This window comes from Garra rufa, chromosome 25 (assembly GCF_049309525.1).
Source record: "Garra rufa chromosome 25, GarRuf1.0, whole genome shotgun sequence".
In the NCBI taxonomy this organism is placed as follows: Eukaryota; Metazoa; Chordata; class Actinopteri; order Cypriniformes; family Cyprinidae; genus Garra; species Garra rufa.
The window spans coordinates 21700283-21723058 of NC_133385.1; the positions used below are offsets into that span (position 1 = coordinate 21700283).

Here is a 22776-nt window from a genome sequence, read left to right on the forward strand (position 1 = left end):
ATAGAAACCACAGACGTACTTTATGCACAGCCCACACTTTTAATGCACTCTTTTGTTTGACTGGATGGACACGTTTTTGCGTGAATCTCACATAACACTCGCTTTATACATGTGGTTCTGAAAACGCAATATTTGTGCCTGGTGTTTCTCTGTTTTTGCTGTGTAATTTGCATGCGGTGTAGTGAATTGTCCATGCTATACCCACTGCTATGTTAGAAAAATCACTTGCTAACACTAATAAAAGTTTTGTCTCATTAGGTTGTAGAAGAAAAGCTGAAACCTTCCTTTGTACGTGACAAAGTAAGTTAATGTCCAAATAGCATCACAGTTCTACCACAACATTTGGGACCCTGGAACACAAAACCAGTCATAAGGGTCAATTTTTTTAAATAGAGATGTATGCATCTGAAAGCTGATAAATAAGCTTTCTATTGATGTATGGTTTGTTAGGACAGGACAATATTTGGCTGAGATACAGCTCTTTGAAAATCTGGACTCTGAGGGTGCAAACAAATCTAAATATGGAGAAAATCACCTTTGAAGTTGTCAAAATGAAGTTCTTAGCAAAGCATATTACTAATCAAAAATGAGATTTTGATATATTTACGATAGGTAAAATATCTTCATGGAACATGATCTTAATATCCTAATGATTTTTGGCATAAAAGAAAAATCTATAATTTTGGCTATTGTTACAAATACACCTGTGCTTCTTCAGTCTGGTTTTGTGGTCCAGGGTCACATTTATGATTGATGGAATGAAAGCACAACCTGAGAATAAAATAATATTCATTGTTTCTTCATTCAAAGCTGAAAGTGTCAACAAAGCCGCAAGATGTAGCTGACAGCGCCGCCAAGGCCAAGAAACCAGAGAAGACACTAAGGCAAAGACTCATTTGTCATTTCCTAATTTACTCTATTTGCATTCCCAGAGCCAAAATGAATATAAAGATGTTTTTCCTTCACGTTTTAGTCCCACCAGCTTGCGTTCTCCTGACACGGAGAAGCAAGATCCCATCGCCAAGCTGGAGGCTGAACGCAAGCTGCAAGAGCTGAAGCGCAGGCGGAACGAGACGGACAGCGAGGTGCTGGAGAAGATGAAGCAGAAGCAGCAAACTGCAGAGGCCGAGCTGGAGGAGCTAAAGAAGAAGAGGGAGGAAAGAAGGAAGATTCTGGAGGAGGAGGAGAAGCAGAAGAAACAGCAGTTGGCAGAAAAGAAAGCCAAAGAGGAGGTAGAAAACGAAAGTTGGGCAAATGCTAATTTGCATGCTAATTCTGTGCAGGTGGTGGTAAAGTATGTACTTAAGTACACCAATCAGGCATAACATTATGATCACTGACGAAGTGAAGTGAAGTGAATACTGCCCTCCAAAAGGCAAAGCACAGTAACTACACATTTGGTCAAAATTGAGTTAGGGCGTGTTCACACTTGGCGTCTTTTTTGACAAGAAAAAGTTGACAAGGGCGTTTTTTTAGTTACAAAAAAATCTGAAAGCGTTGCAGCAGAGGGCGTCTTTTTGTTGCTATAACAACAGCTGCAACAGTAGCCTATGTGTGGTGCAGAAATGTCGATAAAAAAGGAAGCTGGCTCTTTTCTTTTTTTGACATTTTTGCCTTTTATTTAATAGGACAGTATTTAGACAGAAAGCGAAGTGGGAGAGAGAGAGCGAGGGACGGGATCGGGAAAGGTCTACGAGCCGGGACTCGAAAAAGGGACGCCCGAAGCGCAACGGCGCCACTGTACATGTCGATAGGCGGCTCAAGAAGCTATCGGCACTGCAAGCTGGTTTTTGAAGTTAACAGGGAGGCAAATCCGGTTCACAACAATAAAATAAAAGTCTATATAACGGCACCTTTCCCATTTTTTTCTTGTTGTTATGGAAATGAAAGGTCTAGCTACTCGCTTGTCATTGGTCAGCTGTCAAAAAAGTGCTTGACGTAGGGCGTTTTCTTCAGAAAAGTTCAACTTTTTTCAACTTAAAAAGACGCTCTCAGCTGCAGAAAAAGACGCCGGCGGTGGCGTTTTAAAAAAAGCGCTCAGGGCTTTTTTGAAAAGACGGTTTACTCCATAGGGTTATAATGTAAAACAGACGCTGGCAGTTAAAAAAGACGCCAAGTGTGAACACGGACTTAAGGCTTAAAATGGACTTTGTGACAACTGTTGTGTCTTGTGGCAAAGTCTCCTGGTTAAATTGTGTCCTGTTTCAGAGATGAGAGATGAGAGTTTCAACATGTTTGACTAGCCGGTGTAAAAACTTTAAAGGCATTTTTCTCAGTTTCAGTGTTGGCGTAGTTACTGCACTTTGCCTTTGGAGAGCAGAATAACACTGATTATCTTTTTATCATGTGCAAAATAGTATTGCTCTTGAAGGTTGAAGACATCTGTCTAATGTTGTGTGTACACCAAAACCAAATTTTATTATTTTCACAAGTAGATTACATACGAAGTCAATGCAAATACGCAAATAGACATGAAAAATTTCAACTCGAGCGGAAAAATTCGCATGACGTGTTGTCTCACAAGCCAATCAGCGAAGAACTTATTGACCCGTCCAGTTGTATCAGAAAACAGAGGACAGCATTATGCGATTATTTTATTTGTGCGAGTGACAAAAAATAACCCACGAGTAATCTAGAGCGATAACGTGATGAGAATATTCACTTTGCATCTGGTGTACAATGGAAAAGTAGCCCTGTTGAAAAAAAACAGCATATGCTGGTTAGGTATGTTTTGGTGCTGGGATGCTGGTTTTAGCTGGTTTATGCTGGTCCTTTGCTGGTTTATGCTGGTCCTTTGCTGGTTAATGCTGGTCCTTTGCTGGTTTATGCTGGTCCTTTGCTGGTCCTTTGCTGGTTTATGCTGGTCCTTAGCTGGTCATGTTGCTGGTCAAGGACCAGCATAAACCAGCAAAGGGCCAGCATAAACCAGCAAAGGACCAGCATAAACCAGCTAAAACCAGCATCCAGGACCAAAACATACCTAACCAGCATATGCTGGTTTTTTCAACACGGAGTACATGGAAAACTAAGCGCATTTTGAGTGAACAACCCTTCATACACTTTATTTGTAAGAAGGGAGTATGCTGACCTTGTCTTCTTCTCGCCACTAAAATGAACAGGAAGAGAGGAGGAAGATGAAGGAAGAGATTGAGCGAAGGAGAGCAGAAGCAGCAGAGAAAAAAAAACAACAGGAGGAGGCGAAAGAAGGGAGCAAAGCACCATTCGTCGCTCCGAAGGGCGCCTCTGCAAAGGTCAACGGCTCTCTGATCTATTCACTTACAAAAAAAGCACAGTAGTATTACCATGTTTTTCAACATAGCACCATAGTAACATGATATTATGTGTGATACTATGTTTCACTTGTCTGACAGATTGGAGAGAAAGCAGAATTTCTGAACAAATCTGCTCTAAAAAGGTAACAAGTGTGTTTTTTTAGCAGTCAAACAAATAGTGGGGTCTGGCATATACTCAGTTGATACTGTTGTTTATTTACACCAGTCCGCTGAAGACGTCACACACTCCATTAGTTTGCAGGATTGGAAACAGACTAGAGCAATACACTTCTGCTGTTCAGGTGAGGAATAGTCAACACCAGAGTGGCCGCCTTTCGTTTATGAGTTAGAGACTCTATCTGTTGTTCACCAGACCAAAGAAGTGCCCAAATCACCCAAATCACCTGTGGATGTACCTGGGGCTGAAGGGATGCGGAGCATCAAGAGTATGTGGGAGAAGGGGAATGTGGTCAATCCCACCCCGAGTCCTGCAAGCCCCCCAGCGGTCACCAAGGTACGAGAAGAGAGCAGGAGTTTTAGTACATGACTGTAACCAAAAACAAAAGTATGAATTTCTGCTAACTGTCCTCTCAGGAAACAGCTGGTCTGAATGTTGGTGTGGCTGGTCGCATTAACAGCTGGAAAACCAAGACTCCAGAACCCAAACCTCCTGAACCCAAACCAGCTCCTGAACCAGAAAAACCACCTGCCAAAACAGTAAGTCTATCTATCTATCTATCTATCTATACAGTATATCGTCCATCCAGCCATCCATCCACCCGTTCGACTGTATCTGTCTGTCTTTCCGTCTGTCCGTCTGTCCCTCCATTTATCTATCTATCCGTCCGATGGTCTGTCTGTCTGTCTATCCATCCATTCGATGGTCTGTCTATCTATTCGTCAGTCTGTCTGTATGTCCATCTATCTATATATCAGTCAGACTGTCTGTCTATATATCCGTCCGTCCGACTCTATCTATCTATCTATCTATCTATCTATCTATCTATCTATCTATCTATCTATCTATCTATCTGTCTGTCCATCCGACTGTCTGTCCGACAGTCTGTCTGTATCTATCCATCTATGTGTCTGTCTGTCTGTCTGTCTGTCTCTATCTATCTATCTATCTATCTATCTATCTATCTGTCTGTCCATCCGACTGTCTTTCCGACAGTCTGTCTGTATCAATCCATCTATGTGTCTGTCTGTCTCTATCTATCTATCTATCTATCTATCTATCTATCTATCTATCTATCTATCTATCTATCTATCTATCTATCTATCTATCTGTCTGTCCATCCGACTGTCTTTCCGACAGTCTGTCTGTATCTATCCATCTATGTGTGTGTCTGTCTGTCTCTATCTATCTATCTATCTATCTATCTATCTATCTATCTATCTATCTATCTATCTATCTATCTATCTATCTATCTGTCTATCTGTCTGTCTGTCTGTCTGTCTGTCTGTCCATCCGACTGTCTGTCCGACAGTCTGTCTGTATCTATCCATCTATGTGTCTGTCTGTCTCTATCTATCTATCTATCCGACTGTCTGTCCGTCCGTCCGATGGTCTGTGTCTGTTTATATATCTGTGTAGATATCCGTCCATCCATCCAATGGTCCGTCTGTCTTTCTATCTGTCCATTCGTCCATTCATTCATCATTCATCGGTCCGGCCATCCATCCGTCTGTCCATCTGCCAGTTATTTTAGTATTAACTATATAATATTGTAGTTAACTAATATTTATTAATATTTTGAATTAGATTCTATTTTTAGATTTTAATTTTTTTATTATTTTTTTAAATACGGTATTTTTTTTATTTAGTTTAGAAGTGTTATGATGTGCTTATGTTTTTTTTATGTTATTATCATTTTTATACAAATTTTAATACTTCAATATTAACTTATTTTTAGTTAATTGCCAAGGCTTCATTTTCTATCTTCATTTGTTTAATTTTTTTCATATACCTGGGCCTTTAGTGAAATGCAGTAAAGAGTAAATGTTCTTCACATGGAGAGCAGCTTAATGGTTGTTTAACGCCACCTGCTGAGAACATGGGGAAAAACCTTGGTGATATACCCAAGATATGTGAACTGAAATCTAAATTCAAAGATATATAAGAACGTTTTGAAATGGAGTAGTGTTTTTGTCAGCCCTAGATGTATTTTAGCTTTGTCATAAGAAAAAAGTGTCTTTGTAAAAACCAGTGAAAGGTGAAGTGTGAAACTCGCTCTGCATTGATGTGGCATGGCTCCAGGCTTCTCTCCTGAGCTATATTTTACTCATGGCTTCATGTTTATTCTAAGCTTCTTTTACCAACCTTTAAGATCAGAGTCACTCATACTGTAACACGCGTATATTAAGAAGTGAATTAGAGACTTACCTATGTAAGAAGCAGACATTTATTACAGTGATCTGTTCACACACAATCTGTGACCATCAGACGACCTGCTCTGTGGAGATTTGACTTATTTTGATAGATTGGGTTTATAGTCTATTTTGCACAATGAATACAGTAATACAAAACCAACTGTCTGAGAGAGGATTTAAAAGTTATTTATTAGAGTTGAGATACATTAGGTTTAGTTTTCACTTGAACTTGTATCATTGTATATCAATGTGTTTTATGCTCATAGTCCACAGAACAGTAGGGAGAATGGTCTTTATTTATAACTCTACATAACTCTATATAAAACTCATTTATAACTCTACTCTTTCTATTACAGAATTCAAAACGCTCACAAGAACAGTTAAGTGTGGTTTCACTCAAGTTGAAGTAAATTTTGCATGGTACAAGGTGGCCCTCCAGTGATACTTCAGTGTATTGCATTTGCAATGCTGATTTAGAAGTATATAGACGTATCCAGAAATCTAAAAAAAACTTAGTTGTACCTAAACTTAGCAAGTACCTTACTTACCTTGATAAGCAGCAAATTGTATTGAGGCAAAATTCATAGTAAATAGTTAATAGTGAGAACTGGTCCCCAAGCTAAAGTGTGACCAGTAAATTCTATAATTAATATCTGTTCATCATTTTTTCTAAAATGCTGATAGGATCCTCCTATGTTCCCATTACTGATTTTATCTGCATCTTCTCTCCACTTCTCTAGCTGTTGCCTTTTATTTCCCTTTTCCCTTTACTATCACGTTGCTGTCCACTGTTTTTCCTCTGCTTCTATGCAATCTCCTTCTAGAAAGGTAATACTTCAATACATGAAACATTCATATAAAAATCCATTAACCTACTGTATACAAATCTAATAGAGGATGGTGCAATTTTGTGTTTTGACAGGAGCAAAAGCCAGCTGAGGTCACTAAACCACGTGGCCCATGGGAAACAAAGGGCTCCACACCTGCCAAGGTAAACTGAATAGTGTGAAACATCATATGATGGTTTGTCACTTACTTTACTCAAATTAGTGGCTCACTCACCCACTTTATAAATAGCTAGCAAAATAGATGTAAAAAGATCCCAGGCCTCATGAATTCAAGCAATGACCTTGTTTCCAAAAAGACCTTTCATCTTAAAGGGTCTGTATCATCTCAGTGGTTAATTGTATACTGTATATGAGTTGATGGCAGTGGTTTGATGTACAGTGGTCCATTAGCATTCATGCATCCCATCATTCTCAGATATTGTTACCAAAATGTTTTTAATTTTTTTAACTTGTAGAGCTTAATATAATATAAATAATGTCTCTTACTCAAATGGTTGCAGTCTGTAAGCTACTGGCAGTGCCTGTTGCTATTTTTACCATGACACAATTTAGAAAATAAAATACTGATACGATGCCACATTGTGTGGTTTTGGTTGTAAATTTCGGTCGAAGGGCAACAAGAGAAGCGATGCAAGTCTTAACTGCTTTCCTAGCGATAAGAATGGGAAGATACCTGTGGACGAATAAAACTGAGGCTTTTAGTAGACCACAGCTAATGAAAGAGTATACATATGGCAGAGACAAGAAACGCTAGATGCCATCCTGGCAGGATGCAAAAATGCCAACGCTAGTCATGACACAGCAGCTGCTGAAGGAGTTTCTCAGCATGGATTTCACTCGACATCCGCGGGCATTTTGACTAGTGTTGCTTTCGTCAACGAAAATTGTGACTAAATATCATCATCAACAAACCTTTATCACGTGATAAAAACAAGACGAGACGAAACGTAAATGCTGGTCATGTGACGATAACTATAAATAAATGTATAATGCAATATCATTGGTGAATAAAACCGAGACTAAATGTGGTTTACAAAATAAAATCTATGCTAAAATGTCTTTTTATTTTCGTTGACGAAAACGAAACGAAACGAAATGTTATAACCTTATATATTGTTATAACGATTGATGTGCGCATGCCCAGTAGCCAGAGCTGTATCCCTTCTAGCCTAAACCGTGCAGATGCAGGCGACGTCCCTCCCTCAAGCCACACTCGCGGAATTATCTAGAAGATGACTACAAACAAAGTTAAGTCTGACATAGATAAAAGGTCCGTGTACGTTTTATTCATTTCATTTTCAAATCGAAACGAAATAAGCAGAAATAAGAAAACGGCTCTTTAATTCGTTTTTTCATTTGTTCAGAAAACGAAAAAACGAGATTTTGGCTCGATTTTCGTTTTTTGGTTCACGGGTAGAAAACGGATAAACGACTTCAAAATTCGTTTTCCACATGTGGGCGTTAACAAGATGCCCCTTTACGCTGATTGGTCAACCAAATCTGGACCGGTGACGCCATCCATTGTTCGTTCAACAAAATAAAAGACCATTATTTATTTATTTTCATTCTTTTGCAGTCTTTAAAACAACAAACATACAAATGCAATAACATTAATTACATCAAAATATAATACAATAAAACTAAAAATATTATAATAATAATAAAATTGGAAAAGCAATTAGAAAATCACATGTACACAAGAAGTACAAATAGTTACAAATTATTCAAACAATAGATTTACGGCTTTAAAATAATTTACAGCTTGTGTCGCGTTATTTCTTGATTCTTTTAACCATTGCATACCTGGCTGTTTCTATTAAAATGAGAGTCAACAAGAAGATAGTCCTCTGACTGGGCTTTCTTCTGTTCAATCTAACTCATTTCACAAATATTTATTTCACAAATATTAATCAGCATCCAGCATGTTTTATTTTGCTGAATGATTTTAAATCTGAGTATCTGCGGTACAGACAGCGCAAAGATCATTGTTCAGTCAAGTGTAAATGCCCAGCAGTCATAACTTTTCTTTTAGACATTATGCTCAGTTTTGGACAAGCAATGGTGAGTGCAAATACTGTAATGCAAATCGGCTGAAGGTACCGAGGGTGGAGAATTTAATTTTTACTTGACAACCAAATTTAATTAAGCCAATAATGTGCTCACCAGATCTATCTATCTATCTATCTATCTATCTATCTATCTATCTATCTATCTATCTATCTATCTATCTATCTAAATTAATGGTCGTGTCAATCATCTCGCTGAATCACTCGTCTCTTGTGCTGTTGCTCGTGCTGTATAAAACGGACAATTGTATAACTACATTGATATTTCTATAAAAATATTTCTTTATAAGATTTATATAAAAAACGAAAGGTGGGGGGTGGAAAATTAATTTAATCGGTGGATGGCCAAACACCGTGAAACACCGGCTTTGCAAGCCTAAGCTTTATTTTTTTATTTTTTCAAAATCAACATTTTACTTAAGCAACAAGGCTGTGCACACTTATACTAACTTAAATCCTGGCTAAATGAAACGTTTCTGTGGCTGATATACAGTACAGTAAAAATTAAATTATCCACCCTCGGTACCTTCAGTCGATTTGCATTACAGTATTTGCACATACCATCGCTTGTCCAAAACTGAGCATAATGTCTAAAAGAAAAGTTATGACTGCTGTGCATTTACACTTGACAGAACACTGATCTGTTCTTCTTTGCGCTGTCTGTACCGCAGATACTCAGATTATAAAACATACAGCAAAATAAAACATGCGGGGTGCAGATTAATACCTATGAAACAAATATTTCTGTAAAACGAGTTAGGTTGAACAGAAGAAAGCCATGATTTTGTTGAAAAAAAAAATCATATTTTTACATCTTACAATAAACAACGCGACACATGCTTTAAATTATTTGAAAGCTTAATGTTTTGTTTGAAAAATGCACATATGTACATGTGATTTTCTTATTGCTTTTTCTATTTTATTATTTTTAAGTGTCTTATTTTATTATATTTTGATGCAATTAATGTTATTTCCCTTGTATGTTCGTAGTTTTAAAGACAGCAATTAGAATGAAAATAAAGAATGAAAATAAATAAATAATGGTCTTTTTTTAAATAATGGTCTTTTATTTTGTTGAACGAACAATGGATAGCGTCACCTGTCCAGATTTGGTTGACCAATCGGCGTAAAGGGGCGTCTCGTGACCGCCCACATGTGGAAAACGAATTTTGAAGTCGTTTAGGCCTATCCGTTTTCTGCCCGTGAACCAAAAAAACGAAAAATCGAGCCAAAATCTCGTTTTTTCGTTTTCTGAACAAATGAAAAAACGAATAAATGAGCCTTTTTCTTATTTCTGCTTATTTCATTTCAATTTGAAAATGAAATGAATAAAACGTACACGGACCGGTAGGGCTGTGCAATTAATCAAAATCCGGTTTCGATTTCGATTTCTGCTTGAAACGATCATGAAAATGCAGTAATCGAAATGAAACGATTATTGCGGCCCACTCCGCCCCCTTTCCAGTGGTGCGCTTTCGCTCCTCCATAAAAGCCTAATTTCACATGCAAATCAGCAAAATCATGTAATGTGACTTTCATAAAACGGGACGTGCTTGATTTATTAATGTTTCTTTGATGTTGTGTTTTTAATAGCACGTAGGAAAACTTTCGCTGTTCTATCTATGCGCTCAGAGACGGAGCAGAACACGGACTTGTAAAGTTATCTTTTAGCTCCATGTACGCGCTTAAATGCTCAAATACACGCAAAAATATTTCTAAATGAGGCGCTTGGTGATTATTCATGTAAACGCTTGTCAGTTATGTCTTAAATGATCATAAACAGTTGAGAATGAAAATACGTGTGTAACAGTATATTGGATCCGTGTGGTTAGTTGCAACACATAAGATTCCTTCTGCTGTCTCTGTACTTAATATTAATAAAACGTAAAAATACAAAGAGAAAAATCACTTACTGCTCTTGAATGAAGGACGTTTGTAGTTTTAATAAGAAACAAAGCATGTTTAACTATTACAGTGAAGGCGCTGTTTTATTTTACATTCAAATAATTACATTCATTTTCTGTAGTATTGTTAGACTACTTTAGACTTGCATAAAAGTATTCAGTATTTTTTTAAGCACTGTTTTTTTAATTTGTATCTTTTTTTCTCGCTGTATTGCTATCTTTAAATTAATCACTTTATAATGTTTTGGACCCTGTCATAATCGTTTAAATAATCGTGATTTTTGCCGAAAACGAGCAGCCCTAGATAAAGGGATCGATGACCAGCCAGCCGGGGTTTATCTTTGGGAGAAAAAGAAGAAATGACAGACACATTTTATTTGCACTTTTTAGGAGTGATAGGAAAATGAAGCTTTTCGAAGCACCGAGGCTTTCCCATCAACTGTATCGTTCATTACTTGAAGCATTACTTGCGTCTCCGATGTCAAAGCGATTTTTGGACAGTTACATAAAATAAATCAACTTGTGTTACGAAAACCATAAGAAGTAAAACAATTTTAAAAAATTAATTTTACTTACACAAGGTATAAATGAATTAATCTGTAAACTAAACATAAAAAAGAAAAAAGAGACTAAAATTCAATTTTCATTGACTAAATCTAGACTAAATGTCATCAGTTTTCGTTGACTAAAACTAGACTAAAATAGTCATGGATAATTCTGACTAAAATGCTCCGACTTTTAGTTGACTAAAACTTGACTAGACTAAAAAGAGTATGAACGTGACTAAAACTAATAAAAACTGAAATGACAGCTTCACACGAAGACTAGACTAAAACTAAAATTGAAATCGTCTGCCAAAAACAACACTAATTTTGACTCCTTGTGGCAAAAAATTAATGGTACGGCATTTGGTTTAAACATACGCTTATATACATCCACCAGTGGCTGTGGCATCATATGAGTATTTTATTTTCCAAATTGCGCTGCAGTAAAAATGTAATTTTATTGAAATAGTAGTGCCTCCAAAGTCCAAAACATGTATAAAACGATGTCGATTTTTTAAATAACAAATCTTTCATGGGTTTTCTACTACAAATTTCAGTAAGAGACATCATTTACGTTCTAGTAAGTTACACAAGTCTAAATACCCAGGGTCCCATTAATAGTACTAAAAATATCAACACAACCTCTTGGCACTATTTCACATTTTGACGAATCGGTGGGTAATTCAAATGATCTCGTTCATGCGTTTTTATACGATCTGCTTACAACCCATTGACGGATATAACTAGAGGTGAACCTTCATGATGACTTGTTTCTACAAATCGTACATTTCATACAATTCACATTGTACCAATTCATATAAAATTTCGTAAAATGCAAGATATTTCAAATCACTTATTTCAAAGCTTTCTGTTTCAGGTGTTCGCAGCCAAGAGTAAATTTGTCACAAACGGTGAGTGACCTTTCTGGGTTTTTGTTTTGTTTTTCTGTATGCTTTTCTGTTTTGCTGTGGAACATTTTGCAGCATGTTTCAACCGCTTTTGTCCATACAATGAAAATCAAGTGGGGTCCAAAAAATAACATTTTTCAAAATATCTTCACACCACTGAGTACATTTGCTCCCTAAAAAGGGTGAAGCAGTGGGAGGTGTTTCAACTGACGGAGCGGCGACAGCAAATGTCTGAATTCATGACCCTAACTGGCCAGCGAGATCGTAAATCTCTCGTTCGCATATAATGCCACGCTATATTTAAAGGCCCGATCTTGTTCTCCTGCATTGGACTCCCGGCGTGTCAGGCATAATTCCAATGTGTTCATTTCACCCAGCACCTCCCATGTCGCATTGTGTCGTGATGCGTCACATTCCCTGCTGCAGCTGTTGTGTTTTGCCACTACATGGGCATGAATCACTGGATTAGCATGATGTCACACAGCAAAGCAGTTTAATATTCCGAGTCACAGAAAGGATAAAAGTATCACATTATGTCACATTAACCGCCTTAGCATCCAAATCTAGAACATGTATCCTGTTCTTATGGTTTATTAATATTAATTCTAGCCAAGAGGCTAGCAAAGAAGCTAGAGTCAGTCACCTTCCCTCGTCTTTCAGCTGAATTTGTCCTTGAGTGTGACATAGATGACAATGTACCAGGTATTTGTCGCACTTGTGGCACAACTTGAGACCTTTGACCATGTCACTCGTGTGTATTCGTCTGGGTCACGGCACCAACGCGTTAACTCTCTAACTGGCAACAGGTGCGGACGGCTGATGTATTTGCTTTTGTGTATTTGAGGAAGTGTTGAAAAAGCCTGCTGAGTTATACACATGACGTATGTAGAGCAAATGTAACTCACTTGTTCTGTCTCTTTGATAACTCATTAGCACATTAACAACGTATTCCCTGATGTTTTGCAGGAACAAGAAAATAAAGACATCCGACGGATCCAATGTCAGCCAAAATGGAGGGCGTCTTAACTTCAGGACCCAGATCTTACATTGGAAATCAAGCGACAACTTAACAGTACAAAACAAAAATTTTAGAATAGTAAACAAAAATGCCTTGAATCAACATAAAAATATTAGTATAAAAAAAGTGACAGGTGCATTTACACCTAAAGCTGTTTCTGTTTGATTGGACGCAAAAGTTTAAGTGTTTTCACTTATCTTTTATACATTAAAACGCTTATTTATTTTATTTAGCTCTCATAACTATGCATGATTATATAGTTAGTTGCATTTTATTATTTGCATTTAGGCTTATTTGGTCTCTGCTGTCCGGAACACCATAAGATTCATATTTCACATTTATTACATCAGAAAATAAAATGTTAAACACTTATAATACAATTACAGCTACCAGTAACCATTAGAATTAATAGATGCATTCACTTTAGAAAAACTGTTTTTAATCAATACTGTAGCAATGTATGAAGCACATTTCTGTTGGTCAACATGGTAAAACCAGTTGTGAAATCTGCATGGGTAAATCTTTTGCTCTTAAAGGGATAGTTCACCCATTTACTCACCCTTAAGCTATCATAGGTGTAAATGACTTTCTACTTTCAGACAAATACAATCAAAGTTATATTAAAAAATGTCTTGGCTCTTCAATGATTTATAATGGCAGTGAATGGGTGTTGAGATTTCAAAGTCCAATAAAGTCGTCCATCCATCATAAAAAGTGCTCCACATGGCTCCAGGGGTTAATAAAGGCCTCCTAAAGTGAATCGATGCGTTTTTGTAAGAAAAAATATCAATATTTAAAACTTTAAAAATAAAGATTTATTAATATTTCTTAGTAGTAGTAGCATTGTTGTTAAATTGAGTCTTAAGACTGCTAAACAGTAATATTTCCGACACAGTTTCTTAACGTTAAACCAAACTTTTATTGTGACGGGGTGCCGGAAAGAACTTGCAGTTCCTGTGTATGTGATATGATGGTAGCTCTCAGAGCAGCTGGAGATATTGTGTGTTCATATCGTCATATAGAGAGACGGCAGAAGCTGAAAACTACAATTTTCTTACACAAACGCATTGCTTCGCTTCAGAAGGCCTTTATTAATCCCCTGGAGCCATGTGGAGTACTTTTTATGATAGATGGATGCACTTTTTTGGGCTTTCAAATCGCAACACCCATTCACTGTCATTATAAAGCTTGAAAGAGCCAGGACATTTTTTAATATAACTTTGATTGTATTAGTCTGAAAGAAGAAAGTCATATAGATCTATAGGATGGCTTGTAGTTGAGTAAATCATGTTTTTTTTTTTTCATTTTTGCAAAAGCAAAATTCCTGATCGTATAGATTTCACAAATATTCGTCAAATGTGACCGCATTTTTAGGCTGCATCTAGCCTTGATTAAAATATTATTAAACAGATGATCTGTTGATTTTATACTCGTGATGTAATGCTTTATAACATGTTACTGTTTAGGTGTTTGATCACGCTTTGCTAATACTGCTTTTGCCTTTTATTTGTATGCTTTGCACTTGGAGTCTCAAAGTCATGAACACTACATCAGACGAGACAGAAATACAAATCTACAGCATAATAAATAATTTTGGTAGTAATAGCTCAATTCAAAATGTTTCAGATATTTCCTGCTATAACAGTTAGTTCAAACTGTTAGTGATCTCAACAACTTGGAATGTCAAACAAGCTTTCACAGTAAACTAATGATACATGCACACATCGCCTCAGTGTGTTTTCTTCTCTGCACTCATTGTCATTTGAGACGAGCTGTGTGCTTCTTTCTTTGAATGTATTGGGTTTCATGGGCTGGTAAAACAAGGCAGAGTATGAGCAGGTCGAAGAGAATGTTTGGTTTTAGAACTTCACTGAAATGCATCTGACAGGTCTAACAATAGACGGAGCCTTTCAGCACACCAATGAGAGGCCATTGTGATCACATGGTTTGTTAGTATGTTAGCCTTGAGACTGAGGCCCGCTGCTCGAACGCTGCAGTCTAAAAAAGAGCCGCTCTTGAGGTCTCGGAGATCCAAAGACAACTCAGGTAAGAGCTTGAAGGGAAATATACTTCTATGGAATGTCTGGCTTATAGGAATAATGTTGTTGTTTCTTAATTTATCCTGCATTTAATAGTTTATAGTCATGTCTGACACAGAAGATGTAATGGATGAGGGAGTTCAGTGAGTAACAGTCTTTTACTCCTTTTACATATAATTTATTTGCATGATTTATGATAAAAAATGCATTATATTTTTACTTACAAATATTTTGTCTCTGTGTTTGTGTTTTATCTCATTTCATAAAAGGGAGGAAGGTATTGTATATTTAATATTATTATTCAACATTTTATTTTATTATTATTTTTAGTTATTTATTATAATGCAAGTGACTAATTACACACATTTACATTAGTATATATTGTTTGCACCAAGTATAATTACCAACAAACAGAATATACATTATCTGAGATTATCTAAATTTGTGAAAATAGACACTGCCTTTAATAATTATAATTATTTAAATAGCATTTTAAAAGTATTTGGAATTGTTTTTTGTTACTATTGTTACTAAAATCATCTCTTTCTCTAATTATAGTGGATGACTCAAAGTCCAAACCAAAGTAAGTCCCGGTGTTCTCATGTACGTATCTTTATATAGTCAGATAAAACTTTTTTAATAGCTTAGTCTTTTATCTTCAGATACTTATCAAATATCCAAGCACCAAAGATTCCAGAAGGGGAAAAAGTAGATTTTGATGTAAGTATAGAGACTTTTCTATTTAAACACACACCTCTCTCACTTTCAAACTCTGTAACCTGTGTCATTTGTGTGTTTTTGTGTTGTAGGACATCCAAAAAAAGCGTCAGGAGAAGGATTTAACAGAACTACAGTCTCTTATAGAGGCTCATTTCCTCCAGAGACAGAAAGATGAAGAGGAACTCATTGCTCTGGTCAACAGAATCGTGAGTGTTTCTTCATAAATATTGTTTATTGCTGATGTAAGTGTCTTTGAGTTTGTTCAGTAATTCTTATAGGTTCACATAATTTTATTTTTGCGACCCTGGACCACAAAACCTGTCATAAGTAGTACAGGTATATTTGTAGCAATAGCCAACGATACATTGTATGGGTAAGAATTATCGCTTTTTTGATCGATTATTCAATGTTCAGTGAATACATCTTGTAAATTTTCTATTGTAAATATATCAAAACTTAATTTTTGATTGTACTATGCATTGCTAAGAATTTCATTTGTACAACTTTAAAAGCAATTTTCTCAATATTTAGATTTCTTTGCCCCCTTAGATTCCAGATTACAAAAGTTGTATCTCGGCCAAATATTGTCCTATTCTAAAACCATACATCAATGGAAAGCTTATTAATTCAGCTTTTCAGCTGTTGTATAAATCTCAATTTCAAAAAATTGACTCTTATGACTGGTTTTGTGGTCCACATTTTGTTAAATATGAATGAAAGGCAGAATCTCAAATTTTAGTTTTAAACAAGAAAAACAGATGCTGCAAGAGGGTGCACAAACTTATGCAAAGCATGTAAATATGTGTTTGAACAGGAGAAGCGGCGAGCCGAGAGAGCCGAGCAGCAGCGAGTGAGAGCGGAGCGAGAGAAGGAGCGTCAGGCCAGACTCGCCGTGAGTTCCTGTCACATTCTGGCTGTCAACACCTGCCATCTTCCGCACAACAACTGCTAAACTACACCAGCTGACAACTGGAACATCTTTCTACCAATGACACCAAACTAGTCCTGAATGTACACCTTTAAATCACCTCCAAAGGCAAAGTGCAGTAACTACGCCAACACTGAAACAAAAATATGCCTGTCAAACATGTTGAAACTCTCGTCTCTCATCTCTGAAACGGTACACAATTTAACCAGGAGACTTTGCCACAAGACAAAACAGTTGTCGCAAAGTCCATTTTAAGCCTTAACTCAATTTTGACCAAATGTGTAGTTACTGCGCTTTGCCTTTGGAGGGCTATAGTCAAACTAATCCATTTTACATGCTACTGAATCATTTCTACAATTGTAATGATTCTTTGCTTAGCCGTTGAAGTGAAACATTCAAGGTGAAACCTACAATCTGAACTGTTGACAGGAAGAGAAAGAGAGGAAGGAGCTGGAAGACCAGAGAAAGAAGCTGGATGAAGATGCCAAGAAGAAGAAGGCTCTTACTAACATGACCCATCAGTATGGCGGCATACAGCAAAGGGTTGGTGTTTATCATATTAACGGCTGTAAACGTCAAAATATTTTGAAGTTACATGATCGTTTTATGCAGATGCCTTCATTAATATTGTAATTATTGCTGAACGAAAGGGTGAAGGACGCAAAGGTGCCAAGAAACAAACCGAGAGGGAGAAAAAGAAGAAGATCCTTGCTGACCGCCGAAAACCACTTAACGTCGATCATCTGAGTGACGACAAACTCAAGTACGACAGCTTTGATATAAATATTATTGTCGTTGGTATAGTCTTTTTAATAAAAACGCCCCAAAGTAATTGACATGTCTAACATTTTCTGAAATACTAACAGCATTTATTATTATTTTTAATTACGTATATTTATTGTTAAGGACAGACCTGGAAAGGCCTACAGGAAACTCATTATTAGACTCTCTATCCACCTTAATTCTTCAACGCGGAAAAAAAGCATATGAGCGAGACTTTCGGTTCATTAGCCTCTATGCACTTACGTCACGGTTTGGTCAGTTACCCGGATGCATGTCCATATTTATGCTAATTTATGCTGTCTAAACCACGGAAAAAAATGTGTTGAAGCTGCTCAATCATATAGAGAAGGACTTAGTAAGCAGGAAAGGGCGCAATATTTTGACAAACTAAAGTTAATAAGTAGTAAAGATGCGTACGAGCAGTATTAATTAAGATATTAGACTAATATTTCACCTACCTGACTGGAAATGATAAGAACAAATACGAATGTTGCCCTGAAAATCCTGGTTCAAATTGGCCAACCACAAACGCCTTTTGTTCCTCAGATAGTTTTTGTATTCTTCTCCTTGATTTGTTATAACTTTTGGCAGTCTATAGTTCTTTCAAAGGTTTTTTGTGGTCTGACAGATTAGTACAGCCCAAAACATGACAATGATTAATCATTTTCAGCAGCAGTAATCAGCTAAATTGGCTAAATCGGTTCAGTGGCATTGTTTACATTCAGTGCCGCTAATATCCGATTGATGACGCATTGTGAAAACATTCTATAGGGAAACAACGTGTGGGAAATGGTAAAACTGTTTAAATAAGATGATACATTAAAATAATATGTTAAAACACACCAATTTTTTTACTATTATGTACAGTTAAGAGTAGCTGGACGCGGCTGAGACCAAAAGCTAGACCCATAAAACTTACAAATGGGCCTGGCAGCGCCCGCTTTTACGGCAAAAATAAGGTGGATAAACAAGAACGTTTGAAAATATTTTAGGAATTTAATTTTATAGGTCTCGAACTTTCTTTCTTTCTTTTTTATTCACTGATTAATGGTTGACTTTTACCACTCATCAATATTGAACTAGCGACTAGTTACTACTGCAGTAAAAAAAAAAAAAAAAAACATAATCCCACTGAACTGGTTCTTGTGTTTAAAAACAAAGAATAGAAAATAATATCATGTTGAGAAGAGTTTTTCACTAAGAGTTAACTATTACAGCAGAACCTAACGTTACACAACATGAACATTTGTGACTCTGGACAGTAAAACCAGTCTTAAGTAGCACAGGTATATTTGTAGCAATAGTCAAAAATACATTGTATCAGTCAAAATCATTAGGGTATTAAGAAAAGATCATGTTCCATTCAGATATTTTGTACATTTTCTACCGTAAATATATCATATATATTATATAATATAACAAACCATACATCAATAGAACACAAAAATTGTGGTCCAGGGTCACATTTGTAAGGACTTGTCATAATAGTGTTTAGTCGTACTATCAAAAACAAGAGGAATGGGTAAAGTACGTCTTAAAACGTAACAAGATGATGAAAAAGAATTGAAAAACAACGCAGTTAAACGCCAAAACGCGTTTTGTGTGAACTAACCTTAATATTTGTGTCTCTCGTTGCAGGGATAAGGCCACCGAGTTGTGGCAGTGGCTGATGCAGCTGGAAGCAGAAAAATACGATCTAAATGATAAACTGAAGCGCCAGAAATATGATGTAAGTGATAACTTTCTTTACTTACTTTTAAAGTAGCTTTTGAGACACTATGGAGCTTTTGCCAGACCCAATTTTGAAATGTGTTCAGGAATTGACAGTTGAACAAAATCCTGTTCGCTTTGAACAGCTGGAGTTTGGTCTGAGGTAAACGGGTCGCCTTCATTATCACTGTATCCTGTTAGCACTTACAGCTGTCATGTTTCTGTCTCTCACAGATAAATCAACTCCTTGCCCGCGTCCAAGATCACCAGAGGTATAAATCACAACCTTGAAATCTCACTTACCACTTTCAGTGTTGAGACATATTAAGATTTAAGGCCAAACCTATTTTTAAACCCTTGTTTTTCTCTCTTAGTGCCAAAGGACGCGGCAAAGGCAAGATGGGAGGAAGGCTGAGATAGACGTTGACAGCACTCGAGAGGAATTTCTTCCCTCCTGTATTAGTTTCGTTTGTTTGATTAATATATTTGAAGTCACTATTATGAACATACAAAAATTCTCTGGCTGTACATTTTTGCTTTGTAGCGTCTTACGTAGCTGTGTCATGAATAAACGTTAGCATTTACTGTTAGTTTCAGTGTAACTTACTCAATTTATGTTAATTATATTATTACAATTTTATATATATATATATATATATATATATATATATATATATATATATATATATATCTGCAATTTATTGTATTAATTAATATATAACAGTAAATATAATATAATTGCAGTGCACCATGTAAACTGTTATGTGTGAAAATGATCTACCTTTTTTGTCCCGTAAATTTAATTTTATATTTTAAAAATGTTCTAAAGTTTAGGATAAGACACTCATTGAAAAACTTGGCTCACGCTGGACAAAATACATGCCTCAGATTCAATCATGAGCCTAGTAAAATTTTTAGGTATTTTTATTTTTTATTTGCAAAACCTACTTTTGCGAACTAATCCTAGGTTTTACGCTCAGTCTGGAAAAAAACACTGCAGTACAATTCTCTGGATACTCTAGGTTGATAATTATTTTTAAAAATGTTGGAATTTACCCTTTGGAAAACTATAAAAGGGTCGTTTAGAAATGGGGCCTGTCTGAATTTGCCCAAATCCTATAAAGCCAAAAGAAAAACTCAAAACTTCACAAAACCTGGTGAGCACATGCAACAGGTGATTCTAAACAAGCATGCAAAGTTAAGGAGATCAGACCACAGCTGGTGCTATAACAGTCACAAATGTTAAAAAAAATGTAATATTTCAGTGCTTAAAGGCCTTAAAGCGCTTGAACCCTGGTAATTGCTGCTTGCAGCTATATTTCTTCTTGTTATTTTCCTATAGACCATTTCAAGCGCTATTCGGCGGCTTAAGGAAGTGACGTCGTTGGTCCCAGGACGATTCCGGTTAGTGGTCCAGCGCATTCAAAACAATGGCGAGAAGCGCTTTATGAACAGTGGGATTGCGGTCATATATATACAAACATCTTGCTTAAATGTCTAAATTAAAATTAGATCCTTGTCGTTCGGTGGTTGTGTGCTCCCTCTGGGGCGGTACTAACATTCTGAGACGTGTTTAACGGTAGATTTCCGCGAAACGTACCCGTGTTGCGGCAGTGAAGGAGAAGGCTGGATAACATCAAGCAACTCTAGGATATACAGCGCACACTTCGATTCAGGCAAGTAAATATCGTTTTTAATTAATCAGTTTATTTGTATATCTTTACCTTAACTCTTCAAGTATGATGCCGTATAATTTAAAGTAGCATTTTGTCATTGTTTACATATGCATCTAGCTTTCGTGTGTAACGTTAATGAAAAAAGGAAAGTTTTTTATTTCTGTTTTATTGCTAAGTGTTATGTGGGTTAAATTCATATTAGTCGTCTAGTTATTTTGTCAGTTGACAAATGCAGTGAGTAACATGAAAGTACGTGAATGTCGTATTGTGTAACGTTAACAGTTAACGGCAGTAGTTTACAAAACGTAATGTTTATGGTAAATATTATTTTCCATCACATAAGCTTTGGTAATGTTAATTCCAAGATGTACTGACGTATTAAGCAATAATAGCATTATTTTTTTTTTATATTGTGCATTATATTAAATAATTGTTTTTCTACTTTTATCCTTATATAATGTAAACAAAATTCATACAGGTGATTTCTAATATCATTTGTTTCTTAGTCTAGGAAGCATTTTGATGTAAGCAGTTGTAAATATGCAGCAGGGTCACTAAATCTGACAATACAGTGTAATACTGAAATTTGTTAGCTCCCTGTAATTCCCATAGAATTGGTTAAATGTTATATACATTTTCATAATGATGGCTAATATCCTTTGTTTTGTTTTCTAGAAAGTATTCTAAACTGATGTAAACAGTTGCAGAAATACAGAAGGGTCACCAAATCTGAGAAGGCAGTGTAAGGAGAGCCATCATCTGTAGACACCCAAGGACAGCTGATCATCCTGCAGTGACAAACCACATCTGACCATATCAACACCCAGATGTGATTGAGAACTTGAGTGTAGTATTCAGTAATTTAGTGTAGTACTTAAAGCGACTGATGACCAGGCCGGATACAGACTGCTGCTTTTGTCATTTGTTCCCCCTTTGTACTCCATTTCAGTTCAAATGTTGTTTCAGTTGTTGAAGCATTTTATGTTCATACAAATATTTACATATCAATACATGTGCTGGAAATAAAAACAGTTGAAAGTGAGAGAATGCTTTTTGTTTATATACAGTACTGGTCAAAAGTTTGGACAAAGTATTTTTTTTATGTTTTTGAAATAAGTATTTTATGTTTATTAACATGATTAATTATTTAAATGATTTCTATTATAAAAAAATATGTTGTGCAAAGCTGAATTAGCATCAGCCTTTACATTACACCAGTATTCATTTTCACATGAATGAATATATATATAAATAAAATTATAAAATTTGTGTGGGTGTGAACAGTAAATACGTGCATAAAAACATATATGAATGCTTTATGTGTGCATTTATTAATCTGCAGATATACAGGTTTATGTAAAACACGTTAGCCAGCATTGAATTGCGACGATCTTGTTTATTTGTGATCACATGATGACTCGGAGCATTCATACCCTCCACTTGCACTGTTCCACAGCAACAAACTTGACCAAACCAACGTTGAACACATGTTGAAATGAATTCAACACGTAATAATAGCATCAAGCGCTTAGTTTTAATAGCATACATTTAGCGTTGTTTGGAACCATATGTATTGTGAAAAGTAATGTACTAATGAAAACAAATATTTAAACAGAAATACAGACTGACCACGCAATGCAAGTAAATTAATCATGAACAACCTCCGGATATCTTGGGAACAAAACATGAAGTAAGTTGCACTGCTTGCTTCAGACTGATGACATCCATTGTACGAATAAATGTTCACAATATTTCCGTTCATGTGATATGCGTTTAGCAATCTCCCGTGTACACGCACGCAGCATCGATTAGTTAATGAGCAGCTTTTTTACCTTAACTAGCTTTTTCGCTAGATTTTAAAAGAATGTGTTCGTATTGACAGATCGGAGAAATAGCGCTACCGGAAATGTTTCAGGACCGGACATGCGCAGTAACGTTCCAACGCGCTTGTTATTGTTTACATCCTTGAAATGGTCTATAGCATTT

At 36.2% G+C, this 22776-nt stretch overlaps 2 protein-coding genes across 3 annotated transcripts in view; both read left to right on the forward strand.

Moving 5' to 3' along the window:
* Positions 1-14654, forward strand: part of cald1b (caldesmon 1b) — a 48117-nt gene extending 33463 nt beyond the window's left edge. For both annotated transcript variants that reach the window (XM_073831505.1, XM_073831506.1), the window contains 11 exons: positions 259-300; positions 811-884; positions 974-1232; positions 3120-3251; positions 3372-3415; positions 3499-3574; positions 3646-3786; positions 3867-3989; positions 6568-6636; positions 11886-11919; positions 12883-14654. In XM_073831505.1, the coding sequence (XP_073687606.1) occupies positions 259-300; positions 811-884; positions 974-1232; positions 3120-3251; positions 3372-3415; positions 3499-3574; positions 3646-3786; positions 3867-3989; positions 6568-6636; positions 11886-11919; positions 12883-12896 (1008 nt within the window). In that variant the 3' untranslated portion in view covers positions 12897-14654. The remainder of the gene's footprint in view (positions 1-258; positions 301-810; positions 885-973; positions 1233-3119; positions 3252-3371; positions 3416-3498; positions 3575-3645; positions 3787-3866; positions 3990-6567; positions 6637-11885; positions 11920-12882) is intronic.
* tnnt2d (troponin T2d, cardiac) lies at positions 13420-19698 on the forward strand. Its single transcript, XM_073831631.1, has 10 exons — positions 13420-13449; positions 15462-15556; positions 15636-15693; positions 15783-15899; positions 16508-16585; positions 17051-17164; positions 17272-17384; positions 19043-19133; positions 19349-19386; positions 19489-19698. Exons 1-10 carry the CDS (start codon positions 13420-13422, stop codon positions 19532-19534), a joined length of 780 nt encoding a protein of 259 aa, XP_073687732.1. The 3' UTR covers positions 19535-19698.
* Positions 19699-22776: the final 3078 nt, after the last annotated feature.

Bases quoted from the DNA above. Each gene is read 5' to 3' on its own strand.
- tnnt2d (XM_073831631.1), top strand. From the start codon at position 13,420: ATGGTAAAACCAGTTGTGAAATCTGCATGG. The intron at 15,557-15,635 runs GTAAGTCCCGGT...TTTTATCTTCAG, and splicing joins GACTCAAAGTCCAAACCAAA to ATACTTATCAAATATCCAAG. The intron at 19,387-19,488 runs GTATAAATCACA...TTTCTCTCTTAG, and splicing joins CGCGTCCAAGATCACCAGAG to TGCCAAAGGACGCGGCAAAG.